This window comes from Sinohyriopsis cumingii, chromosome 9, assembly GCF_028554795.1.
Source record: "Sinohyriopsis cumingii isolate HCF-2022 chromosome 9, ASM2855479v2, whole genome shotgun sequence".
NCBI classification, from domain to species: domain Eukaryota; kingdom Metazoa; phylum Mollusca; class Bivalvia; order Unionida; family Unionidae; genus Sinohyriopsis; species Sinohyriopsis cumingii.
Genome location: NC_142969.1, coordinates 76,359,892 through 76,384,561, shown reverse-complemented (window position 1 = coordinate 76,384,561; position 24,670 = coordinate 76,359,892). Strand labels below are relative to the sequence as shown.

The 24,670-nt window shown below is 32.4% G+C and overlaps 1 protein-coding gene across 4 annotated transcripts in view; it reads left to right on the top strand.

Annotated features, from left to right (window-relative positions):
• The window catches only part of LOC149792052 (semaphorin-5A-like), a 499,542-nt gene that overhangs the window by 430,139 nt on the left and 44,733 nt on the right, over window positions 1–24,670 (top strand). For 3 of the 4 annotated variants that reach the window (XM_089970548.1, XM_089970549.1, XM_089970550.1), the window contains 2 exons: window positions 3,493–3,672; window positions 11,448–14,907. In XM_089970548.1, coding sequence (XP_089826674.1) covers window positions 3,493–3,672; window positions 11,448–11,782 — 515 coding nt within the window. In that variant the 3' untranslated portion in view covers window positions 11,783–14,907. Of the gene's footprint in view, window positions 1–3,492; window positions 3,673–11,447; window positions 14,908–24,670 lie in introns of those variants that run through there. The other variant, XM_089970552.1, reaches the window with a different exon arrangement.

Sequence of the window (24,670 nt, the reverse complement as noted above, 5' to 3'; positions counted from 1 at the left end):
ACCTAACTATCATTTAAGAATGACCATAATATAGACTACCATTATTAATGATCCATTTTAGGTTGGGTTTTTTTCATTGCACTTTTTATTTTAGCATGTTGGTTTTCTCAGTGGCTCCTTTTCATTATAATTGGTGCATTTACTTTTTGTTTTCTGGTGGGAATTCAGGCCAGTTGATCGTTTAAACCCTGAAACTGGCTAGGGCAAAGAGAGAATTTTGTATGAAGGCAATAGCAGCACCCTATTGTTAAACAACATTAATCCTTGCATGGCCTTTTGCAATATAATAAGTAGCACATTACTTTAGTTGGGTACACATGTACTTATTTTAAGGTCACTTAAAGCAAGCTACCAATGTGTTACCCGTACAAAATTTTCCACGTGGATTGGATATGGAATCCATACATACTTTTATAGAAATATCCATATGGACATTTTTATTCTATAGCTGAACCACTCTTATGGATTTCAGTGTATCCTTATGGAAATGTTATGGATTCCTTACGTACTCCATATGGAAAATCCCATGAAATATGCAAATTAGTCCATGAGATCTGTAGGTTGTCCATATGGAATAAAATTAAAATTCCATATGGAATTTGGCAATAATCCATATGGAATTTATGATTAATCCATATGGAATTTGGTAATAATCCATATGGCATTTGGCAATAGTCCATATGGAATCTGTAAATAGTTCATATGGAATTCGGTAATAGTCCATCTCGTACAAAATTTTCCAGGCATACTTAAAGCGGATTTTAGATGGGTTTTTTAAGGTCTTTCTGCCTAAGCCATAAAAAATCTGCTTCCGATTTCTATTCTTAGACATTATTGGGAATCAATGATAAATATTCACAATAATTATTTTTATGGATTATTTTGACAGACATTATCAAATAAGATTTAGGTTTTTCTTGTTCTCATTTTCTTTCTTGCATACAAAGCCTAATCCATGATGGCATCACTTAAGTCTTTTTCATTTCACTGAAAAGTCTGGTGAGATTTCACAAATATTTCGACCAAAACTTTCATTGAAATTGTGGTTAGATCTCACTAAAATTTCACTGAAATATAAAATTTAACTAAAACCTTTGTGAGATTTCACTAAAGTTTTGATCATTATATAGTATTTTACTGAAGTTTCAGTAGTTTTTCAGACATTTCAGAAGGTTTCAAATTAATAATGGATATGAATTAAACAGGACTTTATTACCAAGGTGATATTAAATGTGCATGAAAACAAATATACAGATGTTGTAATTATGACATCCAAGGCAAGAGATATGGGAGTTAACAATAATAATAATAATAATAATAATAATAATAATGTTTAGAGAAGGTAACTTAGTTAGTTACAGAACTAATCTACCATGAGGCCTTCTATCTGTTATGTATAATATGTGCAACATGATGTGAAGAATCTAGCTTGACACTAAATAGTTGATTGTAAAAATCAAAGTATCAAGCCTGGAACATATGCACAGGCATCTGTGAACACATAAACATATATACAATATAAAATATTAATCTGCATTGAAAAATTCAACTGTGAAAATAATGCAAAATTACAGAAAAGCATCCATTTAAGACATTGATTATGAAAAGAAGAAATGTGAGAAGCCTGCCTTATGTCACTTGTACTGTAGACTGGATTTTTAATTGATGTACAAACTGTGATGCTGTTGTGGTCTCTTGAATTAGTCCTTGTTCCTTAAGCAGCCATGACATATGTTTATCATGATATAATTACTCTTATTTTACACTGAATTCTAACACACTTAGAATATTTTGATAATATACACAGTAATGCCTCACGATATTGAAAGATGATTCTATGTGTGGGCCAAGAAAATTCCGCAACGATATGACTATCTTTGATAGACATGGGTATTTGGCAACAATTTACAACAGTGATCTATACGTTGTCCCTCCTTAAATTCATTCTGGAAGTTAATCAGTTTTGAGTTATGTAACTTCAAAATCATCTGGTTCAATTCCTTGTCCTATTTAGCACATTATCCGCTATTGTGAAGCTCTTTATGGCACAAAAAGCAAAATGCTAGTCCTGGCGTTCAGTTTTCATACAGATTGACCAATTACTTCCCATCGACTTTGCATTCAAGCTATTTTGATTGCCGCACATTTTTCAAATGGTTATTCACTTTCGTATCTCACCTGAAAATTCAAATCGCCATGTTTAGCAAGCTTGCTCATTCCCATCAGTTTCTGTTATGCAACGATTCATTGGGCCTGCTGTACATATGTAAAAAAGTGCTTATGGATTAAAGTTGCAAGGATCAGATGATGATTAGTATGGCCTTAAGGATCAGATGATGATTAGTATGGCCTTAAGGATCAGATGATGATTAGTATGGCCTTAAGGATCAGATGATGATTAGTTTGGCCTTAAGGATCAAATGATGATTAGTATGGCCTTAAGGATCAGATGATGATTAGTTTGGCCTTAAGGATCAAATGATGATTAGTATGGCCTTAAGGATCAGATGATGATTAGTTTGGCCTTAAGGATCAAATGATGATTAGTATGGCCTTAAGGATCAGATGATGATTAGTGTGGCTTAAGGATCAGATGATGATTAGTATGGCCTTAAGGATCAGATGATGATTAGTGTGGCTTAAGGATCAGATGATGATTAGTATGGCCTTAAGGATCAGATGATGATTAGTATGGCCTTAAGGATCAGATGATGATTAGTATGGCCTTAAGGATCAAATGATGATTAGTTTGGCCTTAAGGATCAGATGATGATTAGTGTGGCCTTAAGGATCAGATGATGATTAGTATGGCCTTAAGGATCAGATGATGATTAGTATGGCCTTAAGGATCAGATGATGATTAGTATGGCCTTAAGGATCAGATGATGATTAGTGTGGCCTTAAGGATCAGATGATGATTAGTTTGGCCTTAAGGATCAAATGATGATTAGTGTGGCCTTAAGGATCAAATGATGATTAGTATGGCCTTAAGGATCAGATGATGATTAGTGTGGCCTTAAGGATCAGATGATGATTAGTATGGCCTTAAGGATCAGATGATGATTAGTTTGGCCTTAAGGATCAGATGATGATTAGTATGGCCTTAAGGATCAGATGATGATTAGTATGGCCTTAAGGATCAGATGATGATTAGTATGGCCTTAAGGATCAGATGATGATTAGTTTGGCCTTAAGGATCAAATGATGATTAGTATGGCCTTAAGGATCAGATGATGATTAGTTTGGCCTTAAGGATCAGATGATGATTAGTATGGCCTTAAGGATCAGATGATGATTAGTATGGCCTTAAGGATCAGATGATGATTAGTTTGGCCTTAAGGATCAGATCAGGCATATGGAGACCAACTGTGTTCAATCTGTAAAGGAAGATGGGTTACAGAGGTGAACGATTTAAGGTTGTTTCATTTTAATTGGAGATATGCTGTGGTAGGGATATTCATTACTTTTAGTAATTGTCATTTCTTCTCTCAGCCCCTCCAGTCCAGAGCAACTGGACACAATGGACAGAGTGGACACAGTGTACTTCCAATTGTAATGGTGGAATCCAGAACCGTAGGCGTAGCTGTGTTGAGCCACCACCAGGCCAGGAGCAAAAGCCGTGTCTTGGCAATCAGCAAGAGTGGCGAATGTGCAATACTTTTGTTTGTGAAGGTAAATACTCTATATATTCATATGACAAGTGTAGAAATAGTCTCTGTACTTATCTGACAAGTGTAGAAATGCTGTCTATATTTATATGACAAGCGTAGAAGTACTGTCTATATTCATATGACAGGTGTAGAAATATTCTCTTTGCTTATCTGACAAGTGTTCAAAAACTGTCTGTATTCATGACAAGTGTTGAACTCCTGTCTGAATGCCTTACAAGTGTTCAAGTACTGTCTGAATGACTGACAAGTGTACAAATACTGTGTGTAATGACAACAAGTGTCCAAATACTGTATGAATTCATGACAAGTTTACAAATACTCTCTGAATTCATGGCAAGTGTTCAAATACTGTCTGAATTCATGACAAGTGTACAAATACTGTCTGAATTCATGACAAGTCATCAAATACTGTCTGAATTTATGATAAGTGTACACATTCTGTCTGAATTCATGACAAGTCATCAAATACTGTCTGAATTCATGACAAGTCATCAAATACTGTCTGAATTTATTATAAGTGTACAAACGCTATATAAATTCATGACAAGTGTTTATATACTAAATTCATGACAAGAAATGCTGTCTGTATTCATGACAAGTGTACAAATGCTTTAAAAACTGGATAATAAGTGTATGTGCATGTTTTTAAACTAAGCAAAATTTGTATTCACTTACGTTTTTTTTATCAGTGGTTAAATATAGCTGTATTTAATTATTTGAAAATCTTTCTGTAATGGTCATCCAGATTCATCAGTGCATTACATGCATATGATTGATTAAATAATTCAATTAACTTAATTACATGTCTGATTAACTATTAGAATTAATTTAATTACATGTCTGATTAACTATTGGAAATAACTTAATTACATGTCTGATTAACTATTGGAATTAATTTAATTACATGTCTGATTAACTATTGGAATAACTTAATTACATGTCTGATTAACTATTGGAATTAATTTAATTACATGTCTGATTAACTATTGGAATAACTTAATTACATGTCTGATTAACTATTGGAATTAACTTAATTATATGTCTGATTAACTATTAGAATTAATTTAATTACATGTCTGATTAACTATTGGAATAACTTAATTACATGTCTGATTAACTATTGGAATTAATTTAATTACATGTCTGATTAACTATTGGAATTAACTTAATTATATGTCTGGTTAACTATTGGAATTAATTTAATTACATGTCTGATTAACTATTATAATTAACTTAATGACATGTCTGATTAACTATTATAATTAACTTAATTATATGTCTGATTAACTATTGGAATTAATTTAATTACTTGGCTGATTAACTATTGGAATTAACTTAATTATATGTCTGGTTAACTATTGGAATTAATTTAATTACATGTCTGATTAACTATTAGAATTAACTTAATTATATGTCTGATTAACTATTAGAATTAATTTAATTACATGTCTGATTAACTATTATAATTAACTTAATTACATGTCTAGTTAACTATTAGAATTAATTTAATTACATGTCTGATTAACTATTATAATTAACTTAATGACATGTCTGATTAACTATTATAATTAACTTAATTATATGTCTGATTAACTATTGGAATTAATTTAATTACATGTCTGATTAACTATTAGAATTAATGTAATTACTTGGCTGATTAACTATTGGAATTAACTTAATTATATGTCTGGTTAACTATTATTGGAATTAATTTAATTACATGTCTGATTAACTATTATAATTAACTTAATTACATGTCTGATTAACTATTAGAATTAATTTAATTACTTGGCTTATTAACTATTAGAATTAATTTAATTACTTGGCTGATTAACTATTGGAATAACTTAATTACATGTCTGATTAACTATTGGAATTAATTTAATTACATGTCTGATTAACTATTAGAATTAACTTAATTATATATCTGATTAACTATTAGAATTAATTTAATTACATGTCTGATTAACTATTATAATTAACTTAATTACATGTCTGATTAACTATTAGAATTAATTTAATTACTTGGCTGATTAACTATTAGAATTAATTTAATTACATGTCTGATTAACTATTAGAATTAATTTAATTACATGTCTGATTAACTTTTATAATTAACTTAATTAGATGTCTGATTAACTATTAGAATAAATTTAATTACTTGGCTGATTAACTATTAGAATTAATTTAATTACTTGGCTGATTAACTATTGGAATTAACTTAATTATATGTCTGATTAACTATTGGAATTAACTTAATTATATGTCTGGTTAGCTATTGGAATTAATTTAATTACATGTCTGATTAACTATTATAATTAACTTAATTACATGTCTGATTAACTATTATAATTAACATAATTACATGTCTGATTAACTATTAGAATTAATTTAATTACTTGGCTGATTAACTATTAGAATTAATTTAATTACATGTCTGATTAACTATTATAATTAACTTAATTACATGTCTGATTAACTATTATAATTAACATAATTACATGTCTGATTAACTATTAGAATTAATTTAATTACTTGGCTGATTAACTATTAGAATTAATTTAATTACATGTCTGATTAACTATTATAATTAACTTAATTACATGTCTGATTAACTATTAGAATTAATTTAATTACTTGGCTGATTAACTATTAGAATTAATTTAATTACTTGGCTGATTAACTATTGGAGTAACTTAATTACATGTCTGATTAACTATTGGAATTAATTTAATTACATGTCTGATTAACTATTGGAATTAACTTAATTACATGTCTGATTAACTATTGGAATTAATTTAATTACCTGTCTGATTAACTATTGGAATTAATTTAATTACTTGGCTGATTAACTATTGGAATTAACTTAATTACATGTCAGATTAACTATTAGAATTAATTTAATTACATGTCTGATTAACTATTGGAATTAATTTAATTACATGTCTGATTAACTATTGGAATTAATTTAATTACATGTCTGATTAACTATTATAATTAATTTAATTACATGTCTGATTAACTATTGGAATTAACTTAATTACATGTCTGAATAACTATTGGAATTAATTTAATTACATGTCTGATTAACTATTGGAATTAACTTAATTACATGTCTGATTAACTATTAGAATTAATTTAATTACTTGGCTGATTAACTATTAGAATTAATTTAATTATTTGGCTGATTAACTAAAGAAATAGTGTAATTAAATTGACATGCTTGATGATGCATATGCATTTCAGTTTGCTACCAACATGGCAGATGACCAGTGTACACTTAATTTCTGTACATTCTTACTTTCTGTACATGCTTACTTTCTGTCCATTATTACTTTTTATACATGCTTACTTTCTGTCCATTATAACTTTTTATACATGCTTTCTTTAAGTAAATGCTTAGTTAATGTAATGCTTATTTTCCATAACATTCTGTAATGTTTCTTTATGTAATGCTTTCATTCTGTATTGCTTACTTTCTATTCATGTTTACTTTCTGCAATGCTTACTTTCTGTACATTCTTAATTTCTGTACATTTCTTCTTTCTATAGATGCTTACTTTATGTACATTCTTACTTTCTGTACATTCTAACTTTCTGTACTTGTTTATTTTTACATATGTACTCATTATCCAGATTCTGTAGTTGCCCAAAATAAAGAAAAATATTGATTATGAATGTATTTTTCTTATGACAGTATTTATATGATAGTGTGCAAGGAATAATTTCATCTAGCATTTCAATTTATAAAAATGAACCCAGTTTTGGTCCCCTCTTTTTAAAAGTTGCCATTTGATTGCTTTACCCCTTTCCCTGCCACTAAACTATTGCTCGTGATAAGGTCTTTTGTACTTTGTACAAGGTGTTTTCATTAGAACAGCATTCCATCAACTGATAGCATCCCAGTACAGCTGACATTATCCCAGTACAACAAACAGCACCCTATCACAGCTGATGCTACCCCATTACAACTGACAGCATCCAAGTACAGCTGACATTATCCCAGTACAACAAACATCACCCTATCACAGCTGATGCTACCCCATTACAACTGACAGCATCCTAGTACAGCTGACATTATCCCAGTACAACAAACATCACCCCATCACAGCTGATGCTACCCCATTACAACTGACAGCATCCCAGTACAGCTGACATTATCCCAGTACAACAAACAGTACCCTATCACAGCTGATGCTACCCCATTACAACTGACAGCATCCCAATACACCTGACATTATCCCAGTACAACAAACAGCACCCTATCACAGCTGATGGTACCCATTACAGCTGACAGTATCCCAGTACAGCTGGCTAGGAAAACCTGCATATATACATATACATATATATATATATATATATATATATATATATATATATATATATATATATATATATATATATATATATATATATATATATATATATATATATAAAATTCATTATCTGGTTCTTGCTGTTTCTTGCTAAGGCATACAATGATAAACAAACATTCTTGCTTATTTATACATCAAAGAGCATGTCTTTTGTTAGTAGCCTATAGATTCCACTCAGTATAAGGCTTCAAGGTCAGCAAGTCCTACATTCACGGCCTATGGATTCTACTCAATATCAGGCTTCAAGGTCAGCAAGTCCTACATTCATAGCCTGAGGATTCCACTCAATATCGGGTTTCAAGGTCAGCAAGTCCTACATTCACAGTCTATAGATTCCACTCAATATCAGGCTTCAAGGTCAGCAAGTCCTACATTCATAGCCTGAGGATTCCACTCAATATCGGGTTTCAAGGTCAGCAAGTCCTACATTCACAGTCTATAGATTCCACTCAATATCAGGCTTCAAGGTCAGCAAGTCCTACATTCACAGCCTGTGGATTCCACTCAATATCAGGCTTCAAGGTCAGCAAGTCCTAGATTCACAGCCTGTGAATTCTACTCAATATCAGGCTTCAAGTTCAGCAAGTCCCACATTTGTAGCCTACAGATTCCACTCATTATGGGGTGGGTGAAGATGTCATCTCATCTCTGAATAGGATTAATCTTATACACTAGCATATACTAATGTCAGAATAGGATTAATCTTATACACTAGCATATACTAATGTCAGAATAGGATTAATCTAATACACTAGCATATACTAATGTCAGAATAGGATTAATCTAATACACTAGCATTTACTAATGTCAGAATAGGATTAATCTAATATACTAGCATATACTAATGTCAGAATAGGATTAATCTAATACACTAGCATATACTGATGTCAGAATAGGATTAATCTAATTCACTAGCATATACTAATGTCAGAATAGGATTAATCTAATACACTAGCATACGCTAATGACATCATAGAAATTTGCTGAATTACTAGAGAGGATATTCCCATCAGGCTGTGCTAAGAATTGGTAAGGACATCCACCTGCATTTGTGTTAAAATGTGGTACAGGCATTCAAATGTATTTTAAATGTGGTACAGGCATCCAAATGTATTTTAAATGTGGTAGGGGCATCCAAATGTATTAAAATGTGGTACAGGCATCCAAATGTATTTTAAATGTGGTACAGGCATCCAAATGTATTTTAAATGTGGTAGGGGCATCCAAATGTATTTTAAATGTGGTACAGGCATCCAAATGTATTTTAAATGTGGTACAGGCATCCAAATGTATTTTGAATGTGGTACAGGCATTCAAATGTATTTTAAATGTGGTACAGGCATTCAAATGTATTTTAAATGTGGTACAGGCATCCAAATGTATTTTAAATGTGGTACAGGCATTCAAATGTATTTTAAATGTGGTACAGGCATCCAAATGTATTTTAAATGTGGTACAGGCATTCAAATGTATTTTAAATGTGGTACAGGCATCCAAATGTATTTTAAATGTGGTACAGGCATTCAAATGTATTTTAAATGTGGTACAGGCATCCAAATGTATTTTAAATGTGGTAGGGGCATCCACTTCCATTTTTATGAAAATGTTGAAATGCATTTCATTTAAATGTGATTCAGACAACCAGATGTATTTTAAATGTGGTAGGGGAACCCAAATGCATTTTAAAATGTGTATGGGGCAGCCAAATGCATTTACTTTTAAAATATGGCATCGATATCCAGATTTGCTTTTACTGAAATGTCATAGAGTTTTCCAAAGGTTATGGTGGATAGGGTAATATAATTAACAGAGGCATGTTTGTGTGTGTGATTGAATTGTTATGTTGAATATGGTGATATAATTAACAGAGGCGTGTCTGTGTGTGATTGAGTTGTTACCTTGAACAGGGTAATATAATTAACAGAGGCATGTTTGTGTGTGATTGAGTTGTAATGTTGAATAGGGTAATATAATTAACAGATGTGTTTGTGTGATTGAGTTGTTATGTTGAACAGGGTAATATAATTAACAGGTGTGTTTGTGTGATTGAGTTGTTATGTTGAACAGGGTAATATAATTAACAGAGGCATGTTTGTGTGTGATTGAGTTGTAATGTTGAATAGGGTAATATAATTAACAGGTGTGTTTGTGTGATTGAGTTGTTATGTTGAATAGGGTAATATAATTAACAGGTGTGTTTGTGTGATTGAGTTGTTATGTTGAATAGGGTAATATAATTAACAGATGTGTTTGTGTGATTGAGTTGTTATGTTGAACAGGGTAATATAATTAACAGGTGTGTTTGTGTGATTGAGTTGTTATGTTGAATAGGGTAATATAATTAATAGAGACATGTTTGTGTATCATTGAGTTGTTGTTTTGAATAGGGTAATGTAATTAATAGAGACGTGTTTGTGTGTCATTGAGTTATAATGTTGAATAGGGTAATATAATTAACAGGTGTGTTTGTGTGATTGAGTTATGTGGAATAGGGTAATATAATTAATAGAGACGTGTTTGTGTGTGATTGAGTTGTAATGTTGAATAGGGTAATATAATTAACAGGTGTGTTTGTGTGATTGAGTTATGTGGAATAGGGTAATATAATTAATAGAGACGTGTTTGTGTGTGATTGAGTTGTAATGTTGAATAGGGTAATATAATTAACAGGTGTGTTTGTGTGTCATTGAGTTGTTATGTTGAATAGGGTAATATAATTAATAGAGACGTGTTTGTGTGTCATTGAGTTGTTATGTTGAATAGGGTAATATAATTAACAGAGACGTGTTTGTGTGTCATTGAGTTGTTATGTTGAATAGGGTAATATAATTAACAGAGGCATGTTTGTATGTGATTGAGTTATGTTGAATAGGGTAATATAATTAGCAGAAACATGTTTGTGTGTGATTGAGTTATATTGAATAGGGTGATACAACTAACAGAGGAGTATGTGTGTGTGTGTGTGTGTGTATGTTTTGTTGAAGAATGTACTGTAATGTACAGAGGTACATCTGTGCATTGTCTCATTGAATTGTTATGTTGGAGAGGTTAAAATAACTTACAGAGATGTATCATTATGTTGGATAGGGTAATATTGCATACAGGTGTTTGTGTGTGTGTCATGTTGTTATCATTTGATCACTTTTCCAGAGTCTGGTGCACTTTTGACAACACCATCTTGATGATTACATCTGTTGTACTGTGTCAGCATGTAATTTCAGATATTGAACACACCTATGTAACAGCAGGATTCGATGGTTTACATTTACATTTATTTTCAGATATTGAATATGCCTATGTAACAGCAGATTTGATGGTTTACATTTACATTTATTTTCAGATATTGAATACGCCTATGTTACAGCAGGATTCGATGGTTTACATTTACATTTATTTTCAGATATTGATAAAATGACACCGTGGACACCTTGGGTAATAACAAACAGAACAAAGGGAGGATACTTCCAGGAACGTTTTCGCTTTGTGTGTCGAGCTAGTGTACCAAGTCAAGACCTGATAAAAACTCAACTTATGAAAAGTCCAACCCAATTTTGCCTGAACAATGGCGGTAGTTGTTATGACTCAGGTGAGATTGGAAGGACTATAGACACATTTTCTCCCATAGATAGATATCTTCGAAAATACTGCAAGCATCGGAAGCGTTTATTCAAACAATTCTGTAAATGTCGGACGTTGGGCATATTTTTAGTATGTCAGAAATGTAGTTTGGGATGATACAAGGACTGGTAAATTTAGGAAGTTTATAAGAAATGCGAACCAGTACATTCTGTGAACCACATGACTATCATCACGGGATGGATGACTTGACCACCTAGCTATTGTGTAACATGATTTTGACCAAGTGATAAATGACTGGTCACCACACTCTCAGCTGATATTATAAACAGTGGAAAGATCAAAGAAAAGAAACCTAAAATGTATTATCCTATCACAAGACCAATAGCAAAACTTTCTCTTCTGTTTTTTAAAGCTAAAGGAAGAATTTTATGCAATGGATGAAATATGTAAAATTGATGAAAATGTGCCATATGAAATAGACAATATATCATATGGCATTAGCAAAAATTGTATTATATAGAAACATGCTGTAGCGGGGTTTATTTCTTGCATCCGATTCGATTGAAATTCCATTGTTATAAAATATCTGGGTGCCTTACCAGTAAATCAGAAGCCATCAGTAGGTTCTGAAACACAGCCCTAACAATATTCTGTAGTTTGGATCACTGAATCAGAAGTATGTAACTAATACAGAAGGACAGTGGTGCCATAAGATATGTTATATTCAACATGTAGTTGAGGAGATTATGTGTCTATGGATTCTGAAAGGCCTTGTTAGTGCCACATGATACTCCACTTACTTCAATCGAGCTGTGTGCATTTCATTAACAGTAGTGATTTACACAGTATTGATTCTAATATTGGAATGAAGATCTAATAAACATGGCAATGAATTAGAGAGACAGTTGCCATGGTGACATTGTAGAAAGGCAGTTACCATGGTGATGATACAGAGGCTGTTGCCATGGTGATATTGTAGAAAGCCATGGCAGTAGTGAAGTGCATGCAACACTTACTCACACTGCACCACTCACTAACCAAGCATCTGAAATTGTTGAGCCAGTATTGTTGATGAATGTGTGAAATTCAAAAACTGTATATGGAATGGTGAGGATCATGCATTTATCATATTCATGTTTGTGTACTCTATATCAATGAATTTATAATTTTCAGTTTTAATTTCAACTGAATGGTCCTTTTCTATATATGCCCCATTTGGGAGAGGCCATCTCCTGATAAGGTTCCACCTTGCCCAAAACAGCAATATATTTTAACCATTTTGTTTTCCTCAAGAGAGGTCAACCATTTAAAAGGTCATCTTTTTGACACAGAATGGGTGGCCCCTTTAGAGGAAACCACTGTCTTCCCTTCTTAATAATTATTCTTTCACTCACTCATCAAACATTAACATGAATGGATGTTTTGTATGACTGTATATGCCAACAGATTAAAGTTTTGTATTAGAATATTATGTACCATATTGTAAGTAATTTTTAGCTCTACTGGTCGTAGACCCAGAAGAGTTTATGGGATGGTGTTCCATCCATTGTCCATCCATTAGAAAAGGTTTGTTATTGCTGCTTTTCCTAAACTTCTTGGAGCATTGCCATGAAACCTTATACACACATTCATCCCAGGATCTGCTTGGTCCTAAATGACAATGATAATGCTCATACATCCAGTATGGCTGTGACAGCAGCCATCTTGAAAATCTTCACATTTCCACTCCTCCAGAATGGATGGTCATATCAACATGAGGTTTTCCCTAATAAATCTCTTATGATGTCTATTTGTTCCTATATGAAAAGTGTGCTAATCTGTTGTTCAATATGGCCACCACAGTGGCCATCTTGAAAGTCTTCCTATCACTACTACTCCTACATGGATGGTTATATCAACAAGGGGCTTCTCAGAAAGATTTCTGATCATGTCTAGGTGTCTCTTTATAACAATGGTTGTTGTGGGGTTTAACGCCATTTTTCAGCACGATAGGCTATACATGGCGGCCAGTATTAATGGTGGAGGAAGAACCCGGAAAACCCCGGAAAGAACCACCGACCCACGAGAAGCTACTGGCAAGCTTTCTCACATGCCCACATTGGCTGAATCTTAGACTCGAACCGCCGCAGACAGAGGTGAGATGGCAGTGATCCGTAACGAAGAGCGCTTTAGACCACTCGGCCACTCGGGGCCCCTTATAACAATGGTGTCAGTCTGATGTCCAATATGGTCACCATAGCAACCATCTAAAAAATCTTGTTATTGTAAACCCCCTGAATGAGAAATCATACTAACATAGGGGTTTTAATCAAAATACTTCTTATTATGTCCAGTTGGTCTTAAATGAAAATTATTCTGATGTGACATCCAATATGGCCAGCAGACAGCAGCCATCATGAAAATGTTATTACCACTGCTGATTTTGAAAGGAAAGTCATATTGACATGGTGTTTTCATGAGAAGATTTATTATGATTTCAAGTTAGTCCTGAATGAAAATGGTGTAATATGGGTACTATGGTACCCAGCTGGAAAATCTTGTCGCTTCTCCTGAATGAATGACTACATTAGCATGGGGTTTTAATGTAAAGACTTCTTTTTATGTTTTGTTGATTAAATTGAAAAGGTGCTGATCAGATGCCCAATATATATCCATAATGAAAATTTTATTTTCGCTACACCTGATAAACAGAAAGTCATTTTGATATGTGGATTTCATCAGAAGACTTCACATGGTGTCTAGTTGGTCCTAAATGGAAATGACTAACCTCAACATGGCCACCATGGTGTATATCTCAAAAATATTGTTATTTCTCTCTCTCTCTCAAACACATGGCTATATCAGCATCGGGTTTTGAGTATTAGAATTCTTACAATAAATAGTTAGTCATGGTCACTTAAGATCTAATATTTATAAGTGGTCATTTTTTGAGGTATCAAACACAAGATAAAGAGACCAAGGACTGACCCAACATTGGATGACAATTTATTGACATAACATGTAGCAACATTTACAGAAAAATAACAATTCACAAAAAAATGGCAGAGCAAATAACTTCTGTCCCAATAATATACTATATTTACAATCATTTTTGTACACATTTACAGTCACACATTCAACGTGTTGGTGTTGTTTATTTTGTCACTTACTTTTTTTTAGCTATACTAAGATGTGTATTTAAAAACTATTTTTATTTTTCAGCCCAATCTTAAGTTCTGAGATTTGTCAATATTTATTGAGGAAAATATTCTCTACATGAATAATAAAGCACATGAACATTATGATTTTTGGCTCATTGATGATGCAGAAAACTTTAGTGATGCTTTGTTATTTATAGTATCGTAAGACATGTATATCAACATAAGAACTGTACAAGGTCCATTTTACAGCAGTGCTTTACATATAGTTATTCTCTGTTTAGTCTAATTTTTCTGACACCGTAATCCATAGAATTTTTTTGTCCTCAGATATTTCCTACAGAAAACTATCCTCTTAGTAAAACATTGCAAATTAAATTACCTAAGAAAATTATGATTTAGAATGTGTACCAATTACAGAGATGATGCCAACCATTCTGGATTTTGTGGAATTATGACAAACATTTTGTTAAAATTCCACATTCCAAATTATATTGACAAAATTGATAAAATTTGTAAAAAATCCCATAACATTTTGAAGAATAGTTTTCTGTGTGGATACAGGTAAGGATAAAAGTAGGTCACTACTAATGTGAAAGACTGGTTCATGGAATGTAGTTTCTAAACTGTAAAACAATATGAACATAACAAGAAACCAATTGATTAGACTGTAATTAAGTCAAAAAAGGTAGCAGAGATGAGGACAAGAGAAAGAAGTTTAACAAATAGACTCATAGCAGGAAGCCATATTATTGGATTGGCTTGTACTGTTAACCAAATTGTTATCTGCTTGATTGTATTATTTTATTACTTTTAACCAGATGTGCTATTTATTTGATCTTACTGTTTTTTTTTATATTTGATATTAATGCGTTATCTCTTTGATTATATTGGTTTATTACTTTTAACCAAATGTGTTATCTATTTGGATGTATTAGCTGGTTACTTTAACCAGTATATTATCTATCTGATTGTATTGGTTTATTACTTTTAACCAGTGTGTTATCTATTTGATTATTGGATTATTACCCTTAACCAGTGTATTTTTTATCTATTCCTAGGGAGCATCCTAGATTACACAAAATTGATGACAAAATTTCAGATAGGCTTGGTCAGGGGTTGGTATCTCTTGCTATTATTATAATTTATTTATCCCCCCCCCCCAACAAATTCATGAATAAAGCATGTATTACAAATGGAAGACATGCTGAATGTCATCATATGGTCATGCAACATCTGTAAGGGAAATGTCCCTAATCAAGATTAGTCATCTATTTCCCTTCATTTCATTTTCATTCACAAGATTGGATAAAATGAATATTTTTTATTCCAAAGATTGGATAAAATGTATTGTTTCATTCACAAGATGGTATAAAATGAATCCTTTTAAATTGTAAGAGTGGATAAAGTGAATAGTTTTAAGTCATAAGAATGGATAAAGTGAATAGTTTTAAATCATAAGAGTGGATAAAGTGAATAGTTTTAAATCATAAGAGTGGAAAAATTGAATAGTTTTAAATCATAAGAGTGGATAAATTGAATAGTTTTAAATCATAAGAGTGGATAAAAGGAATAGTTTTAAATCATATGAGTGGATAAAGGGAATAGTTTTAAATCATAAGAGTAGATAAAGTGAATAGTTTTAAATCATAAGAGTGGATAAATTGAATAGTTTTAAATCATAAGAGTGATAAAGTGAATAGTTTTAAATCATAAGAGTGGATAAAGTGAATAGTTTTAAATCATAAGAGTGGATAAATTGAATAGTTTTAAATCATAAGAGTGGATAAAGTGAATAGTGTTTAATTCATAAGAGTGGATAAAGTGAATAATGTTTAATTCACAAGAGTAGATAAAGTAAATAGTTTTAAATCATAAGAGTGGATAAATTGAATAGTTTTAAATCACAAGAGTGGATAAACTGAATAGTTTTAAATCATAAGAGTGGATAAAAGGAATAGTTTTAAATCATAAGATTTGATAAAGTGAATAGTTTTAAATCATAAGAGTGGATAAAGTGAATAGTTTTAAATCATAAGAGTGGATAAATTGAATAGTTTTAAATCACAAGAGTGGATAAATTGAATAGTTTTAAATCATAAGATTTGATAAAGTGAATAGTTTTAAATCATAAGAGTGGATAAAAGGAATAGTTTTAAATCATAAGAGTGGATAAAGTGAATAGTTTTAAATCATAAGAGTGGATAAATTGAATAGTTTTAAATCATAAGAGTGGATAAAAGGAATAGTTTTAAATCATAAGAGTGGATAAAGGGAATAGCTTTAAATCATAAGAGTAGATAAAGTGAATAGTTTTAAATCATAAGAGTGGATAAAGTGAATAGTTTTAAATCATAAGAGTGGATAAAGTGAATAGTGTTTAATTCACAAGAGTGGATAAAGTGAATAGTTTTAATTCATAAGAGTGGATAAAGTGAATAGTGTTTAATTCACAAGAGTGGATAAAGTGAATAGTTTTAAATCACAAGAGTGGATGAAGTGAATAGTGTTTAATTCACAAGAGTGGATAAAATTAATATTCTTCATCCAGCAACACATTGGTTTATTAAATTACATTTATGTCTAAGGAATAATAAATGACCTATTACATGAATTATATATAAAACATGGAATAATGAATTATTTATATGAATTTAAATATAATAATGGAATAATGAATTATTTATTTGAATTTAAATATAATACTTGGAATAATGAATTACAGATATGAATTTAAATAAAAGACATGGAATAATGAATTATTTATTTGAATTTAAATATAATACTTTACCATACTTCTCAAATGATAGGACAATAATAATAAACATAAGATATAATTTGTCAAATTTCTATTTACCAAAACTATGATGATGATCTGACCCCATCTTTCCTAAATATTTACATGGCCAACTTCCTGACCTACTTTACATGGAAGACAATCAGTATACTACATAGAAGAAATTAGTTTTTTCTTAATGGATTATGGGAAACATGTTTGTTTGAAAAATGTAATCCTGATTGAAAAAAGATGGTATTAAAGAGTGGATTGGTGGTTTTGAATACAATATTAAATATACAGTAAAGCTTCATTGCTGTGGTTGTAAGGCCTGTTGTAGCACATTTTCATGCTTATGACTTCAGAATAATGGAAACTACTGTAACATTTTAAATTTAAATTTTGGACCCACAGTGCTTAGACTTTCTGTTGTTCTGCTCAATTTTAAATGTACCTGTTTACATTGAGTAACACCAATATCAGTATATATACTAGTAATATCATTTTCAGGCTGGCAATTGGCATAAAAACACTTAATCTACATGTTTCAGAAATATAAATTACATGCTGGTAATTATTGTAAAATTACTTGCAGTACATATATGAGTAATATAAATTACATTCTGGTAATCTTAATAAAATATGTTGAAGCAGCCATGCTAGTAATATGAATTCCAGGTTGGTAATTGTAGTAAAATCAGCTGATGTAAACATGGCAGTAATATGAATTCCAGGTTGGTAATTGTAGTAAAATCAGCTGATGTAAACATGGCAGTAATATGAATTCCAGGTTGGTAATTGTAGTAAAATCGGTTGATGTAAACACGGCAGTAATATGAATTCCAGGCTGGTAATTGTAATATGATCATTATCTTAATTATTTAATATTGTCAGTAATAGCCAAGCTTCAAATACATAAACTAATCCATCCTCAGAAAGGTGGCAAGATAAAGGCTACATGAATAGCAAGATAAAGGCTAAATGAGTGACAAGATAAAGGCTATGTGAATGGCAAGATAAGGCTAAATGAGTGACAAGATAAAGGCTATATGAATGGCAAGATAAAAGCTATATGAATGGCAAGATAAAAGCTATATGAGTGACAAGATAAAGGCTAAATGAATGGCAAGATAAAAGCTATATGAGTGACAAGATAAAGGCCACATGAATGGCAAGATAAAGGTTAAATGAGAGACAAGATAAAGGCTAAATGAGTGACAAGATAAAGGTTATATGAATGGCAAGATAAAAGCCACATGAATGACAAGATAAAGGCTATATGAATGGCAAGATAAAAGCCACATGAATGACAAGATAAAGGATATATGAATGGCAAGATAAAAGCCACATGAATGACAAGATAAAGGCTATATGAATGGCAAGATAAAAGCTATATGAGTGACAAGATAAAGGCTATATAATGGCAAGATAAAGGCTATATAAATGGCAAGATAAAGGCCACATAAGTGACAAGATAAAGACTATTTGAATGGCAAGATAAAGGCTACATGATTGAAAATATAAAGGCTAAATCAGTGGCAAGGCAACAGCTACATGAGTGACAAGATAAAGGTTATATGAATGGCAAGATAAAGGCTATATGAGTGACAAGATAAATGCTAAATGATTGGCAAGGCAACAGCTACATGAGTGACACGATAAAGGCTATATGAATGGCAAGATAAAGGCTATATGAGTGACAAGATAAAGGCAAATGAGTGGCAAGACAACATATACATGAGTGGCAAGATAAAGGCTACATGAGTGACCAGATAAAGGCTATATGAATGGCAAGATAAGGCTATATGAGTGGCAAGATAAAGGCTAAATGAGTGGCAAGGCAACAGCTACATGAATGACAAGATAAAGGCTACATGAGTGACAACATTAAGGCTAAATGAGTGGCAAGACAACAGCTACATGAATGGCAAGATGGAAGCTAAATGTGTGGCAAGGCAACAGCTACATGAGTGACAAGATAAAGGCTGAATGAGTGGCAAGATAAATGCTGAATGAGTGGCAAGGCAACAGCTACATGAGTGGCAAGATAAAGGCTAAATGAGTGACAAGATAAATGCTAGAAGAGAGACAAGATAAAGGCTACATGAATGGTAAGATAAAGGGCTAGAAGAGAGACAAGATAAAGCCTAAATGAGTGGCAAGGCAATAGCTACATGAGTGATGACAAGATAAAAGATAAATGAGTGGCAAGGCAACAGCTACATGAATGGCAAGAAAAAGGCTTCATGAATGGCAAGATAAAGACTTCATGAATGGCAAGATAAAGGCTGCATGAGTGGCTGTCATGTACAATTTGTACTTCATGTAGCCATATACAAAATGATTATAATGTATGATAGTGTGACAGTCATGTATTGTATCTTGTGCATATTCACTATTTGCTTTTTAAGACCTCAGAAAAATGTTTTGCCAGTTTTGGTCAGATGCTGGAAGAATGCTGGCTTCAAGGACTTTCATTCTTGTATTACAAGTCTAGGCAGAGTATGATCTGACAGAGATAATGCTGACTTAAAGAACTTTCTTGTATTACAAGTCTGGTGAGTCAGATCTGATAGGAAGAGTACTGTCTTAAAGACTTTCTTACGTTACAAATCTAGCAGAGTCAGAGGTGGCAGAAAGAATGCTGGTTTAAGGACTTTCATAATTCATCTCTCTCTCTCTCTCTCTCTCTCTCTCTCTCTCTCTCTCTCTCTCTCTCAAAACTGTGTCATATGGGGTTTCCTAGCAGTGGTTAGGTTACCTTATCAACCTGGCTTAAAACCTATTTTAAGTTTGTTAGGACAGTGGAGTCAGTTTAGATCAAACTTTGTTGAGATGCTTTGTAAGACTTGATCTGTTATTGTTGAATTTGGGTTGGCTGCCCTGGCAAACTTGTGTGGCTTTCATAAAAATGACATGAACAAACTATTTTAACTCCTCCAGAATGGCTGAGCCACTTTAAATCAAAATCGGTACGAATGTTTCTTGGATTAGTCTTATACAGAGTGACTTCCCTATTAGTGGTGTTTGCTGTTTGATGCATCTTCAGATGCTGTTCTAGCTGAGACGGTTCTATTGCCTTTATGTTTGCTATGTCTCATAGTGAGGTTTTCACAACAGCTTTATCTTTTACTTTTTGTCTTGAGTGGATATTTACTTTTAGTTGGAAGGCTTTGTCTTCTTGTGAATTTTGGTAAATTCTTAAATTTGCCATATTTTCTAACTAGATTTACTTGACACAATATAGCCAGGCTTGTGCTGATGTGCTGCTAAATCCCATACATACAAAGCATGATTGCTTTCTGGTGTCTCTAATGTTTCTCAAGACATTCAACAAGGAATAAATTAGTATTTTGGAAGAGTATATTCATCGTCATTAATACTCTTTTTTTCATTGTCACTTCAGTTCACATCTTTTATGAAGACATAAGTCTCCATGTATATATGTACATACATGTACAATGTATATACACAGATATATATATCCAAGATACTAACTAAATATATCTGGCAGCTTATTTCTGATTCTAACTTATTTTTTTATGGCAAAATCATTCGTGAATACAAAAAGGGAGCAGAGAATGTTTCAAAGTATTGTATATTTGTGTAGAAGTCTGATTCAAATACAAATGGCATAGACCCAGTTCTGTCACCTGATAATGCATTGACAGATATGGGTCAATGCAGTCTGATATTCTGGCACATGATGTGATGGAAATCAGGGTCTGTATTTTTGGCAGTTGACCTGAATTTTATGTGTGACTTGTATAAATTGTAGTCTTACCTTTGAGGTAGTAATTTATAAATTTTAGTGAATGCAGGTAAGTAAATGAAATCATAGAAATCTAAATAATTTGAAAACCAAAAGCAAAATCCTAGGCTTTTATGCAAGTTAACCTCATTACTTTTTTATTTTTTTGGAGGGGTGGGTGGGCATTGGAGCATAATAATAGCTTGCGTATGGAATGATAAGAAGTCATGTGATCACCAATTTTAAGAAGTAATTTGTGGAGATATACAGATGATATTATAATAAGTGTCAGTGATAATATAGTAAGTGTCAATAATAGTATAGTAAGTGTCAATGATATTATAGTAAGTGTCTGTGATATTATAGTAAGTGCAAGTGATATTATAGTAAGTGTCAATGATATTATAGTTAGTGTCAGTGATATTATAGTAAGTGTCAATGATATTATAGTAAGTGTCAATGATATTATAGTAAGTGTCAGTGACATTATAGTAAGGGTCAGTTTTATTATGGTAGGGGGCAGTGATATGTTAGTAAGGGTCAGCAATATTATAATAAATTTCATTGATATTATGGTAAGTGTCAGTGATGTTATGGTAGGGGGCAGTGTAATTTAATTACGTGTCAGTGATATTATAGTAAGAGTCAGTGATATTATATTAAGGGTCAGTGATATTATAGTAAGTGTCAGTGATTGCATTTTTCAATCTGCCTGTGTTCATTTTAGGAAGGCTACATATGATAATAAATCAATCTTTGTCATCTTTTTTCACCATCAATTCAGTTTCATTTGATGTCACACAACATAGTAAGTAGCTTCCGATCTAGTCTTCAGTTTGTGGAATAATGTTTAAAACAATAAATTAATAGGAATTATAATTTTGTCCTGTTAGAAAGGACAAGACCCTATTCTCAAACAGTAGTTTCAGCTATTTCTTTTAAATTAGAAAGGTTCAAGCCCATATTTCTTAAACAATGCATCCTTTTCAATCATTCAGCCTGTTTTATTCCTTTAGAAAATATCTCAGCTCATATTTGCAAAGGATAAGTTACTCCAAACCATTCAGCTAGTTTTGTTTCACTGGGATGTTCCAGGTCTGTATTTTCAAACAATAACTTATTTGGAATCATTCAGTCTTGTTCCAATAGAATTCTCTAACTATTTTCAGCTGTAGATCAAGGTCTGAAAACTTGGACAGTCTATATAATTTTATTTAGAATAAAGCTAGAATCACATAACGTAAAAAAAATGTGTTGTAACTTGGGTACTTAATACAGAGTACTAAATGGTGTCCAGATCTTATCTTGACAAAAAAGTTTTGAAAACTGGGGGTCAGATCTTATCTTGAAAATTTTTTTGGACAAAATGGGGGATCAGATCTTATCTAACAGCTATTCCTCACAGTAACACAGCATCACAAAGATGACAAAAAAATTCATCTCATTTTTTCTCACCAGTATCAGTATCATACCACATGGGTATCTTTTTATCCAATGGCAACACTGTCAACAATGAGATTTAATGTGAAACAATAGTCATGTGAGAAAATTGCATGGGTTACAGGTGACACACCACTTTTAGTGTGATGGTCCCTTACAATAAGGCATCTCTATACAATGTGATCCCTTTTATCAAGTAGGTATATTTATGGATCCCATTACATCATGTAACATAACATACCCCAGTGAAAGGTGACTCCAAATATCATACAGTAATAATGTATTCCAGAATAAGGCAATCTTAAATATAACACAGTGACAATGAAACCCAGTATAAGGCAACCTCAAAGATAACACAGTAATAATGAAGCCCAATATAAGGCAACCTCAAATACAACACAGTAGTAATGAACCCATGGGTAAGGCACCCTCAAATATAACACAGTAACAATGAACCCCATTATAAAGCAACCACAAATATAAGACAGTAATTATAACACAGTAACAATGAACCCCATTATAAAGCAACCACAAATATAAGACAGTAATTATGAACACAAGGATAAGGCAACCTCAAATATAACACAATAACAATGAACCCAAATATAAGGCAACCTCAAAAATATAAAATAGTAATAACGAACCCCAGTATAAGGCAACCTCAGATATAACACAGTAATAAGGTATCCTATTATGACACAATCTCACCTATAATACACTCATAATTTACTCCAACATATGGTGATTTCACATATAGCACAGTAACAACGAACCCCAGTATAAGGCAGCCATTGATATAACATGGTCATAATGTATCACAGTGTAAGTCAGCCTTGCATATAACATGGTCATAATGTACCCCAGTATAAGCCAACCTTGCATATAACATGGTCATAATGTACCCCAGTATAAGCCAACCTTGCATACGACATGGTCATAATGTACCCCAGTATAAGACAACCTTGCACATGACATGGTCATAATGTACCCCAGTATAAGACAACCTTGCATACGACATGGTCATAATGCACCCCAGTATAAGACAACCTTGCATATAACATGGTCATAATGTACCCCAGTATAAGACAACCTTGCATATAACATGGTCATAATGTACCCCAGTATAAGCCAACCTTGCATACGACATGGTCATAATGTACCCCAGTATAAGCCAACCTTGCATATGACATGGTCATAATGTACCCCAGGAAAAGCCAACCTTGCATATGACATGGTCATAATATACCTCAGTATAAGATAACCTTGCATATGACATGGTCATAATATACCTCAGTATAAGCCAACCTTGCATATAACATGGTCATAATGTACCCCAGTAAAAGCCAACCTTGCATATGACATGGTCATAATGTACCCCAGTATAAGCCAACCTTGCATATGACATGGTCATAATATACCTCAGTATAAGCCAACCTTGCATATAACATGGTCATAATGTACCCCAGTAAAAGCCAACATTGCATATGACATGGTCATAATGTACCCCAGTATAAGCCAACCTTGCATATGACATGGTCATAATATACCTCAGTATAAGCCAACCTTGCATATAACATGGTCATAATATACCCCAGTATAAGACAACCTTGCATACGACATGGTCATAATGCACCCCAGTATAAGACAACCTTGCATATGACATGGTCATAATATACCTCAGTATAAGCCAACCTTGCATATAACATGGTCATAATGTACCCCAGTATAAGCCAACCTTGCATATAACATGGTCATAATGTACCCCAGTAAAAGCCAACCTTGCATATGACATGGTCATAATGTACCCCAGTATAAGCCAACCTTGCATATGACATGGTCATAATATTCCTCAGTATAAGCCAACCTTGCATATAACATGGTCATAATGTACCCCAGTATAAGCCAACCTTGCATATAACATGGTCATAATGTACCCCAGT